This window comes from Phalangium opilio, unplaced genomic scaffold (genome assembly GCF_054372755.1).
Source record: "Phalangium opilio isolate 3A_F unplaced genomic scaffold, DU_Popi_V2 ptg000229l_1, whole genome shotgun sequence".
Taxonomy (NCBI): domain Eukaryota; kingdom Metazoa; phylum Arthropoda; class Arachnida; order Opiliones; family Phalangiidae; genus Phalangium; species Phalangium opilio.
Genome location: NW_028324220.1, coordinates 1,049,305 through 1,061,912, shown reverse-complemented (window position 1 = coordinate 1,061,912; position 12,608 = coordinate 1,049,305). Strand labels below are relative to the sequence as shown.

The following is a 12,608-nucleotide window of genomic DNA, read 5'->3' as shown; positions in this document are numbered from 1 at the left end:
CGTGAACAACGCTAAGTGAAAACACTATAGCGCTGGGTGACAATGTAAAAAAATGTGACGTTTGACGTCTAGCTGCAAAGTAGTATTTTATTCGGTCAAGTGAAAACCATGATTTAGTATATCTTACGCAGTTAGAGCTATCTGTTCTACTCAACGATTAAGTGAAACGATTTTTAAAGAGTAAGGCTTTGTTAGTTGGTAATGTAAAATTGATGTGTCTTCATATGAGCATTTTAAATCTTAAAAATTTTGAAAATTTGATTTTCAACGGTATGCTCATAGAAGCTAAAAATTCCGTTGATTTAAGTTAAGATAATTGTTGAAAAACATTACACTAAAATATTTTAGTAAAACGTTTAAGTTAATTTAAACTGATGTTTACAAATACATTTAACAATTGTATTGAATGTTGCATTTTTTTATCTTAATGAAATAATTTATAACCTCTAGTTTCATAAAATTAGGTGTTTTTTGACAACACCATTTAACAAAGTCATATAGTTGAGATTAAGTCTGATTTTAAATTCAGTTATAATGAATGTAAATATAAAATTAAACTTACAAAGATATTTGGAAGATTTTCATTTGTTTTAAAAGCGTTCATCAAAGCTTTTTAGGACGTTTTATGAAATTAAATAAAAAGATTTTTAAAAATTTATAAAACCTTTAATACATTAAATATTACGATTTATAATTTTTTAATGGTTAAATTATTCCATTTTGCTACTTCCGGACTCGCTACCTACCATTGCTCTCGTCCCCGCTGCCTCAGCTACTTTCTTCACCAGTGATTTCTTCGCTGCTACTCTCTTCACTACGATACGGACTGCTATTTTCGCTGCTAACTTCGTTTGCGCATGGGAAATATTCTAAAGTAATCTTTATGTTAGACTTAAAGCCGCCGGGGTTCCGAAGAAAATTTCGGCTTACATTTCAAATCTTTGTCCGTGCCTCCAACTTCTTCCATCATCACTGGTTTTGTCCCTAATATTTAATATTTAATATTTCCCTTTCCACGAATGGTTCATTTTGATGAGCTGCCCTAGCTCTACCCACAGGCCCCCTTCCTCGTGCCGGAGGATTGTTTAATATTTCCCTTTCCACGAATGGTTCATTTTGATGAGCTGCCCTAGCTCTACCCACAGGCCCCCTTCCTCGTGCCGGAGGATTGTTTAATATTTCCCTTTCCACGAATGGTTCATTTTGATGAGCTGCACTAGCTCTACCCACAGGCCCCCTTCCTCGTGCCGGAGGATTGTTTAATATTTCCCTTTCCACGAATGGTTCATTTTGATGAGCTGCCCTAGCTCTACTCACAGGCCGCCTTCCTCGTGCTGGAGGATTGTTCAATACTTCCCTTTCCACGAATGGTTCATTTTGACAAGCTGCCCTAGCTCTACCCACAGGCCGCCTTCCTCGTGCCGGAGGATTGTTTAATACTTCCCTTTCCACGAATGGTTCATTTTGATGAGCTGCCCTAGCTCTACTAACAGGCCGCCTTCCTCGTGCTGGAGGATTGTTCAATTCTTCCCTTTCCACGAATGGTTCATTTTGACGAGCTGCCCTAGCTCTACCCACAGGCCGCCTTCCTCGTGCCGGAGGATTGTTTAATACTTCCCTTTCCACGAATGATTCATTTTGATGAGCTGCCCTAGCTCTACCCACAGGCCGCCTTCCTCGTGCCGGAGGATTGTTTAATATTTCCCTTTCCACGAATGGTTCATTTTGATGAGCTGCCCTAGCTCTACTCACAGGCCGCCTTCCTCGTGCTGGAGGATTGTTCAATTCTTCCCTTTCCACGAATGGTTCATTTTGACGAGCTGCCCTAGCTCTACCCACAGGCCGCCTTCCTCGTGCCGGAGGATTGTTTAATACTTCCCTTTCCACGAATGGTTCATTTTGATGAGCTGCCCTAGCTCTACCCACAGGCCCCCTTCCTCGTGCCGGAGGATTGTTTAATATTTCCCTTTCCACGAATGGTTCATTTTGATGAGCTGCCCTAACTCTACCCACAGGCCGCCTTCCTCGTGCCGGAGGATTGTTTAATACTTCCCTTTCCACGAATGGTTCATTTTGATGAGCTGCCCTAGCTCTACTCACAGGCCGCCTTCCTCGTGCTGGAGGATTGTTCAATTCTTCCCTTTCCACGAATGGTTCATTTTGACGAGCTGCCCTAGCTCTACCCACAGGCCGCCTTCCTCGTGCCGGAGGATTGTTTAATACTTCCCTTTCCACGAATGGTTCATTTTGATGAGCTGCTCTAGCTCTACCCACAGGCCGCCTTCCTCGTGCCGGAGGATTGTTTAATATTTCCCTTTCCACGAATGGTTCATTTTGATGAGCTGCCCTAGCTCTACTCACAGGCCGCCTTCCTCGTGCTGGAGGATTGTTCAATTCTTCCCTTTCCACGAATGGTTCATTTTGACGAGCTGCCCTAGCTCTACCCACAGGCCGCCTTCCTCGTGCCGGAGGATTGTTTAATACTTCCCTTTCCACGAATGGTTCATTTTGATGAGCTGCCCTAGCTCTACCCACAGGCCGCCTTCCTCGTGCCGGAGGATTGTTTAATATTTCCCTTTCCACGAATGGTTCATTTTGATGAGCTGCCCTAGCTCTACCCACAGGCCGCCTTCCTCGTGCTGGAGGATTGTTTCATATTTCCCTTTCCACGAATGGTTCATTTTGACGAGCTGCCTTAGCTTTACCCACAGGCCGCCTTCCTCGTGCCGGAGGATTGTTTAATATTTCCCTTTCCACGAATGGTTCATTTTGATGAGCTGCCCTAGCTCTACCCACAGGCCCCCTTCCTCGTGCCGGAGGATTGTTTAATATTTCCCTTTCCGCGAATGGTTCATTTTGATGAGCTGCACTAGCTCTACCCACAGGCCCCCTTCCTCGTGCCGGAGGATTGTTTAATATTTCCCTTTCCACGAATGGTTCATTTTGATGAGCTGCCCTAGCTCTACTCACAGGCCGCCTTCCTCGTGCTGGAGGATTGTTCAATACTTCCCTTTCCACGAATGGTTCATTTTGATGAGCTGCTCTAGCTCTACCCACAGGCCGCCTTCCTCGTGCCGGAGGATTGTTTAATATTTCCCTTTCCACGAATGGTTCATTTTGATGAGCTGCCCTAGCTCTACTCACAGGCCGCCTTCCTCGTGCCGGAGGATTGTTTAATACTTCCCTTTCCACGAATGGTTCATTTTGATGAGCTGCCCTAGCTCTACCCACAGGCCGCCTTCCTCGTGCCGGAGGATTGTTTAATATTTCCCTTTCCACGAATGGTTCATTTTGATGAGCTGCCCTAGCTCTACCCACAGGCCGCCTTCCTCGTGCTGGAGGATTGTTTAGTATTTCCCTTTCCACGAATGGTTCTTTTTGACGAGCTGCCCTAGCTTTACCCACAGGCCGCCTACCTCGTGCCGGAGGATTGTTTAATATTTCCCTTTCCACGAATGGTTCATTTTGAGGAGCTGCCCTAGCTCTACCCACAGGCCCCCTTCCTCGTGCCGGAGGATTGTTTAATATTTCCCTTTTCACGAATGGTTCATTTTGATGAGCTGCACTAGCTCTACCCACAGGCCCCCTTCCTCGTGCCGGAGGATTGTTTAATACTTCCCTTTCCACGAATGGTTCATTTTGATGAGCTGCCCTAGCTCTACTCACAGGCCGATTTCCTCGTGCTGGAGGATTGTTCAATACTTCCCTTTCCACGAATGGTTCATTTTGACAAGCTGCCCTAGCTCTACCCACAGGCCGCCTTCCTCGTGCCGGAGGATTGTTTAATACTTCCCTTTCCACGAATGGTTCATTTTGATGAGCTGCCCTAGCTCTACTCACAGGCCGCCTTCCTCGTGCTGGAGGATTGTTCAATTCTTCCCTTTCCACGAATGGTTCATTTTGACGAGCTGCCCTAGCTCTACCCACAGGCCGCCTTCCTCGTGCCGGAGGATTGTTTAATACTTCCCTTTCCACGAATGGTTCATTTTGATGAGCTGCCCTAGCTCTACCCACAGGCCGCCTTCCTCGTGCCGGAGGATTGTTTAATACTTCCCTTTCCACGAATGGTTCATTTTGATGAGCTGCTCTAGCTCTACCCACAGGCCGCCTTCCTCGTGCCGGAGGATTGTTTAATATTTCCCTTTCCACGAATGGTTCATTTTGATGAGCTGCCCTAGCTCTACTCACAGGCCGCCTTCCTCGTGCTGGAGGATTGTTCAATTCTTCCCTTTCCACGAATGGTTCATTTTGACGAGCTGCCCTAGCTCTACCCACAGGCCGCCTTCCTCGTGCCGGAGGATTGTTTAATACTTCCCTTTCCACGAATGGTTCATTTTGATGAGCTGCCCTAGCTCTACCCACAGGCCCCCTTCCTCGTGCCGGAGGATTGTTTAATATTTCCCTTTCCACGAATGGTTCATTTTGATGAGCTGCACTAGCTCTACCCACAGGCCCCCTTCCTCGTGCCGGAGGATTGTTTAATATTTCCCTTTCCACGAATGGTTCATTTTGATGAGCTGCCCTAGCTCTACTCACAGGCCGCCTTCCTCGTGCTGGAGGATTGTTCAATACTTCCCTTTCCACGAATGGTTCATTTTGACAAGCTGCCCTAGCTCTACCCACAGGCCGCCTTCCTCGTGCCGGAGGATTTTTTAATACTTCCCTTTCCACGAATGGTTCATTTTGATGAGCTGCCCTAGCTCTACTCACAGGCCGCCTTCCTCGTGCTGGAGGATTGTTCAATTCTTCCCTTTCCACGAATGGTTCATTTTGACGAGCTGCCCTAGCTCTACCCACAGGCCGCCTTCCTCGTGCCGGAGGATTGTTTAATACTTCCCTTTCCACGAATGATTCATTTTGATGAGCTGCCCTAGCTCTACCCACAGGCCGCCTTCCTCGTGCCGGAGGATTGTTTAATACTTCCCTTTCCACGAATGGTTCATTTTGATGAGCTGCTCTAGCTCTACCCACAGGCCGCCTTCCTCGTGCCGGAGGACTGTTTAATATTTCCCTTTCCACGAATGGTTCATTTTGATGAGCTGCCCTAGCTCTACTCACAGGCCGCCTTCCTCGTGCTGGAGGATTGTTCAATTCTTCCCTTTCCACGAATGGTTCATTTTGACGAGCTGCCCTAGCTCTACCCACAGGCCGCCTTCCTCGTGCCGGAGGATTGTTTAATACTTCCCTTTCCACGAATGGTTCATTTTGATGAGCTGCCCTAGCTCTACCCACAGGCCCCCTTCCTCGTGCCGGAGGATTGTTTAATATTTCCCTTTCCACGAATGGTTCATTTTGATGAGCTGCCCTAACTCTACCCACAGGCCGCCTTCCTCGTGCCGGAGGATTGTTTAATACTTCCCTTTCCACGAATGGTTCATTTTGATGAGCTGCCCTAGCTCTACTCACAGGCCGCCTTCCTCGTGCTGGAGGATTGTTCAATTCTTCCCTTTCCACGAATGGTTCATTTTGACGAGCTGCCCTAGCTCTACCCACAGGCCGCCTTCCTCGTGCCGGAGGATTGTTTAATACTTCCCTTTCCACGAATGGTTCATTTTGATGAGCTGCTCTAGCTCTACCCACAGGCCGCCTTCCTCGTGCCGGAGGATTGTTTAATATTTCCCTTTCCACGAATGGTTCATTTTGATGAGCTGCCCTAGCTCTACTCACAGGCCGCCTTCCTCGTGCTGGAGGATTGTTCAATTCTTCCCTTTCCACGAATGGTTCATTTTGACGAGCTGCCCTAGCTCTACCCACAGGCCGCCTTCCTCGTGCCGGAGGATTGTTTAATACTTCCCTTTCCACGAATGGTTCATTTTGATGAGCTGCCCTAGCTCTACCCACAGGCCGCCTTCCTCGTGCCGGAGGATTGTTTAATATTTCCCTTTCCACGAATGGTTCATTTTGATGAGCTGCCCTAGCTCTACCCACAGGCCGCCTTCCTCGTGCTGGAGGATTGTTTCATATTTCCCTTTCCACGAATGGTTCATTTTGACGAGCTGCCTTAGCTTTACCCACAGGCCGCCTTCCTCGTGCCGGAGGATTGTTTAATATTTCCCTTTCCACGAATGGTTCATTTTGATGAGCTGCCCTAGCTCTACCCACAGGCCCCCTTCCTCGTGCCGGAGGATTGTTTAATATTTCCCTTTCCGCGAATGGTTCATTTTGATGAGCTGCACTAGCTCTACCCACAGGCCCCCTTCCTCGTGCCGGAGGATTGTTTAATATTTCCCTTTCCACGAATGGTTCATTTTGATGAGCTGCCCTAGCTCTACTCACAGGCCGCCTTCCTCGTGCTGGAGGATTGTTCAATACTTCCCTTTCCACGAATGGTTCATTTTGATGAGCTGCTCTAGCTCTACCCACAGGCCGCCTTCCTCGTGCCGGAGGATTGTTTAATATTTCCCTTTCCACGAATGGTTCATTTTGATGAGCTGCCCTAGCTCTACTCACAGGCCGCCTTCCTCGTGCCGGAGGATTGTTTAATACTTCCCTTTCCACGAATGGTTCATTTTGATGAGCTGCCCTAGCTCTACCCACAGGCCGCCTTCCTCGTGCCGGAGGATTGTTTAATATTTCCCTTTCCACGAATGGTTCATTTTGATGAGCTGCCCTAGCTCTACCCACAGGCCGCCTTCCTCGTGCTGGAGGATTGTTTAGTATTTCCCTTTCCACGAATGGTTCTTTTTGACGAGCTGCCCTAGCTTTACCCACAGGCCGCCTACCTCGTGCCGGAGGATTGTTTAATATTTCCCTTTCCACGAATGGTTCATTTTGATGAGCTGCCCTAGCTCTACCCACAGGCCCCCTTCCTCGTGCCGGAGGATTGTTTAATATTTCCCTTTTCACGAATGGTTCATTTTGATGAGCTGCACTAGCTCTACCCACAGGCCCCCTTCCTCGTGCCGGAGGATTGTTTAATACTTCCCTTTCCACGAATGGTTCATTTTGATGAGCTGCCCTAGCTCTACTCACAGGCCGATTTCCTCGTGCTGGAGGATTGTTCAATACTTCCCTTTCCACGAATGGTTCATTTTGACAAGCTGCCCTAGCTCTACCCACAGGCCGCCTTCCTCGTGCCGGAGGATTGTTTAATACTTCCCTTTCCACGAATGGTTCATTTTGATGAGCTGCCCTAGCTCTACTCACAGGCCGCCTTCCTCGTGCTGGAGGATTGTTCAATTCTTCCCTTTCCACGAATGGTTCATTTTGACGAGCTGCCCTAGCTCTACCCACAGGCCGCCTTCCTCGTGCCGGAGGATTGTTTAATACTTCCCTTTCCACGAATGGTTCATTTTGATGAGCTGCCCTAGCTCTACCCACAGGCCGCCTTCCTCGTGCCGGAGGATTGTTTAATATTTCCCTTTCCACGAATGGTTCATTTTGATGAGCTGCTCTAGCTCTACCCACAGGCCGCCTTCCTCGTGCCGGAGGATTGTTTAATATTTCCCTTTCCACGAATGGTTCATTTTGATGAGCTGCCCTAGCTCTACTCACAGGCCGCCTTCCTCGTGCTGGAGGATTGTTCAATTCTTCCCTTTCCACGAATGGTTCATTTTGACGAGCTGCCCTAGCTCTACCCACAGGCCGCCTTCCTCGTGCCGGAGGATTGTTTAATATTTCCCTTTCCACGAATGGTTCATTTTGATGAGCTGCACTAGCTCTACCCACAGGCCCCCTTCCTCGTGCCGGAGGATTGTTTAATATTTCCCTTTCCACGAATGGTTCATTTTGATGAGCTGCCCTAGCTCTACTCACAGGCCGCCTTCCTCGTGCTGGAGGATTGTTCAATACTTCCCTTTCCACGAATGGTTCATTTTGACAAGCTGCCCTAGCTCTACCCACAGGCCGCCTTCCTCGTGCCGGAGGATTGTTTAATACTTCCCTTTCCACGAATGGTTCATTTTGATGAGCTGCCCTAGCTCTACTCACAGGCCGCCTTCCTCGTGCTGGAGGATTGTTCAATTCTTCCCTTTCCACGAATGGTTAATTTTGACGAGCTGCCCTAGCTCTACCCACAGGCCGCCTTCCTCGTGCCGGAGGATTGTTTAATACTTCCCTTTCCACGAATGGTTCATTTTGATGAGCTGCCCTAGCTCTACCCACAGGCTGCCTTCCTCGTGCCGGAGGATTGTTAAATATTTCCCTTTCCACGAATGGTTCATTTTGATGAGCTGCTCTAGCTCTACCCACAGGCCGCCTTCCTCGTGCCGGAGGATTGTTTAATATTTCCCTTTCCACGAATGGTTCATTTTGAAGAGCTGCCCTAGCTCTACTCACAGGCCGCCTTCCTCGTGCTGGAGGATTGTTCAATTCTTCCCTTTCCACGAATGGTTCATTTTGACGAGCTGCCCTAGCTCTACCCACAGGCCGCCTTCCTCGTGCCGGAGGATTGTTTAATATTTCCCTTTCCACGAATGGTTCATTTTGATGAGCTGCCCTAGCTCTACCCACAGGCCGCCTTCCTCGTGCCGGAGGATTGTTTAATATTTCCCTTTCCACGAATGGTTCATTTTGATGAGCTGCCCTAGCTCTACCCACAGGCCGCCTTCCTCGTGCTGGAGGATTGTTTAATATTTCCCTTTCCACGAATGGTTCATTTTGACGAGCTGCCCTAGCTTTACCCACAGGCCGCCTTCCTCGTGCCGGAGGATTGTTTAATATTTCCCTTTCCACGAATGTCTCATTTTGATGAGCTGCCCTAGCTCTACCCACAGGCCCCCTTCCTCGTGCCGGAGGATTGTTTAATATTTCCCTTTCCGCGAATGGTTCATTTTGATGAGCTGCACTAGCTCTACCCACAGGCCCCCTTCCTCGTGCCGGAGGATTGTTTAATATTTCTCTTTCCACGAATGGTTCATTTTGATGAGCTGCCCTAGCTCTACTCACAGGCCGCCTTCCTCGTGCTGGAGGATTGTTCAATACTTCCCTTTCCACGAATGGTTCATTTTGACAAGCTGCCCTAGCTCTACCCACAGGCCGCCTTCCTCGTGCCGGAGGATTGTTTAATACTTCCCTTTCCACGAATGGTTCATTTTGATGAGCTGCCCTAGCTCTACTCACAGGCCGCCTTCCTCGTGCTGGAGGATTGTTCAATTCTTCCCTTTCCACGAATGGTTCATTTTGATGAGCTGCTCTAGCTCTACCCACAGGCCGCCTTCCTCGTGCCGGAGGATTGTTTAATATTTCCCTTTCCACGAATGGTTCATTTTGATGAGCTGCCCTAGCTCTACTCACAGGCCGCCTTCCTCGTGCCGGAGGATTGTTTAATACTTCCCTTTCCACGAATGGTTCATTTTGATGAGCTGCCCTAGCTCTACCCACAGGCCGCCTTCCTCCTGCCGGAGGATTGTTTAATATTTCCCTTTCCACGAATGGTTCATTTTGATGAGCTGCCCTAGCTCTACCCACAGGCCGCCTTCCTCGTGCTGGAGGATTGTTTAGTATTTCCCTTTCCACGAATGGTTCATTTTGACGAGCTGCCCTAGCTTTACCCACAGGCCGCCTTCCTCGTGCCGGAGGATTGTTTAATATTTCCCTTTCCACGAATGGTTCATTTTGATGAGCTGCCCTAGCTCTACCCACAGGCCCCCTTCCTCGTGCCGGAGGATTGTTTAATATTTCCCTTTCCACGAATGGTTCATTTTGATGAGCTGCACTAGCTCTACCCACAGGCCGCCTTCCTCGTGCCGGAGGATTGTTTAATATTTCCCTTTCCTCGAATGGTTCATTTTGATGAGCTGCCCTAGCTCTACCCACAGGCCGCCTTCCTCGTGCCGGAGGATTGTTTAATATTTCCCTTTAAACGAATGGTTCATTTTGATGAGCTGCCCTAGCTCTACCCACAGAACGCCTTCCTCGTACTGGAGGATTGTTCAATACTTCCCTTTCCACGAATGGTTCATTTTGACGAGCTGCCCTAGCTCTACCCTCAGGCCGCCTTCCTCGTGCCGGAGGATTGTTTAATATTTCCCTTTCCACGAATGGTTCATTTTGATGAGCTGCCCTAGCTCTACCCACAGGCCGCCTTCCTCGTGCCGGAGGATTGTTTAATATTTCCCTTTCCACGAATGGTTCATTTTGATGAGCTGCCCTAGCTCTACCCACAGGCCGCCTTCCTCGTGCTGGAGGATTGTTTAGTATTTCCCTTTCCACGAATGGTTCATTTTGATGAGCTGCCCTAGCTCTACCCACAGGCTGCCTTCCTCGTGCCGGAGGATTGTTAAATATTTCCCTTTCCACGAATGGTTCATTTTGATGAGCTGCTCTAGCTCTACCCACAGGCCGCCTTCCTCGTGCCGGAGGATTGTTTAATATTTCCCTTTCCACGAATGGTTCATTTTGATGAGCTGCCCTAGCTCTACCCACAGGCCGCCTTCCTCGTGCTGGAGGATTGTTTAATATTTCCCTTTCCACGAATGGTTCATTTTGACGAGCTGCCCTAGCTTTACCCACAGGCCGCCTTCCTCGTGCCGGAGGATTGTTTAATATTTCCCTTTCCACGAATGGTTCATTTTGATGAGCTGCCCTAGCTCTACCCACAGGCCCCCTTCCTCGTGCCGGAGGATTGTTTAATATTTACTTTCCACGAATGGTTCATTTTGATGAGCTGCACTAGCTCTACCCACAGGCCCCCTTCCTCGTGCCAGAGGATTGTTTAATATTTCCCTTTCCACGAATGGTTCATTTTGATGAGCTGCCCTAGCTCTACTCACAGGCCGCCTTCCTCGTGCTGGAGGATTGTTCAATACTTCCCTTTCCACGAATGGTTCATTTTGATGAGCTGCCCTAGCTCTACCCACAGGCTGCCTTCCTCGTGCCGGAGGATTGTTTAATATTTCCCTTTCCACGAATGGTTCATTTTGATGAGCTGCCCTAGCTCTACCCACAGGCCGCCTTCCTCGTGACGGAGGATTGTTTAATATTTCCCTTTCCACGAATGGTTCATTTTGATGAGCTGCCCTAGCTCTACCCACAGGCCGCCTTCCTCGTGCCGGAGGATTGTTCAATACTTCCCTTTCCACGAATGGTTCATTTTGACGAGCTGCCCTAGCTCTACCCTCAGGCCGCCTTCCTCTTGCCGGAGGATTGTTTAATATTTCCCTTTCCACGAATGGTTCATTTTGATGAGCTGCCCTAGCTCTACCCACAGGCCGCCTTCCTCGTGCCGGAGGATTGTTTAATATTTCCCTTTCCACGAATGGTTCATTTTGATGAGCTGCCCTAGCTCTACCCACAGGCCGCCTTCCTCGTGCCGGAGGATTGTTTAATATTTCCCTTTCCACGAATGGTTCATTTCGATGAGCTGCCCTAGCTCTACCCACAGGCCGCCTTCCTCGTGCCGGAGGATTGTTTAATATTTCCCTTTCCTCGAATGGTTCATTTTGATGAGCTGCCCTAGCTCTACCCACAGGCCGCCTTCCTCGTGCCGTAGGATTGTTTAATATTTCCCTTTAAACGAATGGTTCATTTTGACAAGCTGCCCTAGCTCTACCCACAGGCCGCCTTCCTCGTGCCGGAGGATTGTTTAATACTTCCCTTTCCACGAATGGTTCATTTTGACGAGCTGCCCTAGCTCTACCCACAGGCCGCCTTCCTCGTGCCGGAGGATTGTTTAATACTTCCCTTTCCACGAATGGTTCATTTTGATGAGCTGCCCTAGCTCTACTCACAGGCCGCCTTCCTCGTGCTGGAGGATTGTTCAATTCTTCCCTTTCCACGAATGGTTAATTTTGACGAGCTGCCCTAGCTCTACCCACAGGCCGCCTTCCTCGTGCCGGAGGATTGTTTAATACTTCCCTTTCCACGAATGGTTCATTTTGATGAGCTGCCCTAGCTCTACCCACAGGCTGCCTTCCTCGTGCCGGAGGATTGTTAAATAATTCCCTTTCCACGAATGGTTCATTTTGATGAGCTGCTCTAGCTCTACCCACAGGCCGCCTTCCTCGTGCCGGAGGATTGTTTAATATTTCCCTTTCCACGAATGGTTCATTTTGATGAGCTGCCCTAGCTCTACTCACAGGCCGCCTTCCTCGTGCTGGAGGATTGTTCAATTCTTCCCTTTCCACGAATGGTTCATTTTGACGAGCTGCCCTAGCTCTACCCACAGGCCGCCTTCCTCGTGCCGGAGGATTGTTTAATATTTCCCTTTCCACGAATGGTTCATTTTGATGAGCTGCCCTAGCTCTACCCACAGGCCGCCTTCCTCGTGCCGGAGGATTGTTCAATACTTCCCTTTCCACGAATGGTTCATTTTGACGAGCTGCCCTAGCTTTACCCACAGGCCGCCTTCCTCGTGCCGGAGGATTGTTTAATATTTCCCTTTCCACGAATGGTTCATTTTGATGAGCTGCCCCAGCTTTACCCACAGGCCGCCTTCCTCGTGCCGGAGGATTGTTTAATATTTCCCTTTCCACGAATGTCTCATTTTGATGAGCTGCCCTAGCTCTACCCACAGGCCCCCTTCCTCGTGCCGGAGGATTGTTTAATATTTCCCTTTCCGCGAATGGTTCATTTTGATGAGCTGCACTAGCTCTACCCACAGGCCCCCTTCCTCGTGCCGGAGGATTGTTTAATATTTCTCTTTCCACGAATGGTTCATTTTGATGAGC

At 48.9% G+C, this 12,608-nt stretch overlaps 1 protein-coding gene across 1 annotated transcript in view; it reads right to left on the bottom strand.

Annotated features, from left to right (window-relative positions):
* Nucleotides 1-768: 768 nt before the first annotated feature.
* LOC149614056 (uncharacterized) overlaps nt 769-12,608 on the bottom strand; it is a 79,502-nt gene continuing 67,662 nt past the window's right edge. The window contains exon 6 of the mRNA XM_089858008.1: nt 769-869. Within this exon, the coding sequence (XP_089714134.1) occupies nt 769-869 (101 nt within the window). The remainder of the gene's footprint in view (nt 870-12,608) is intronic.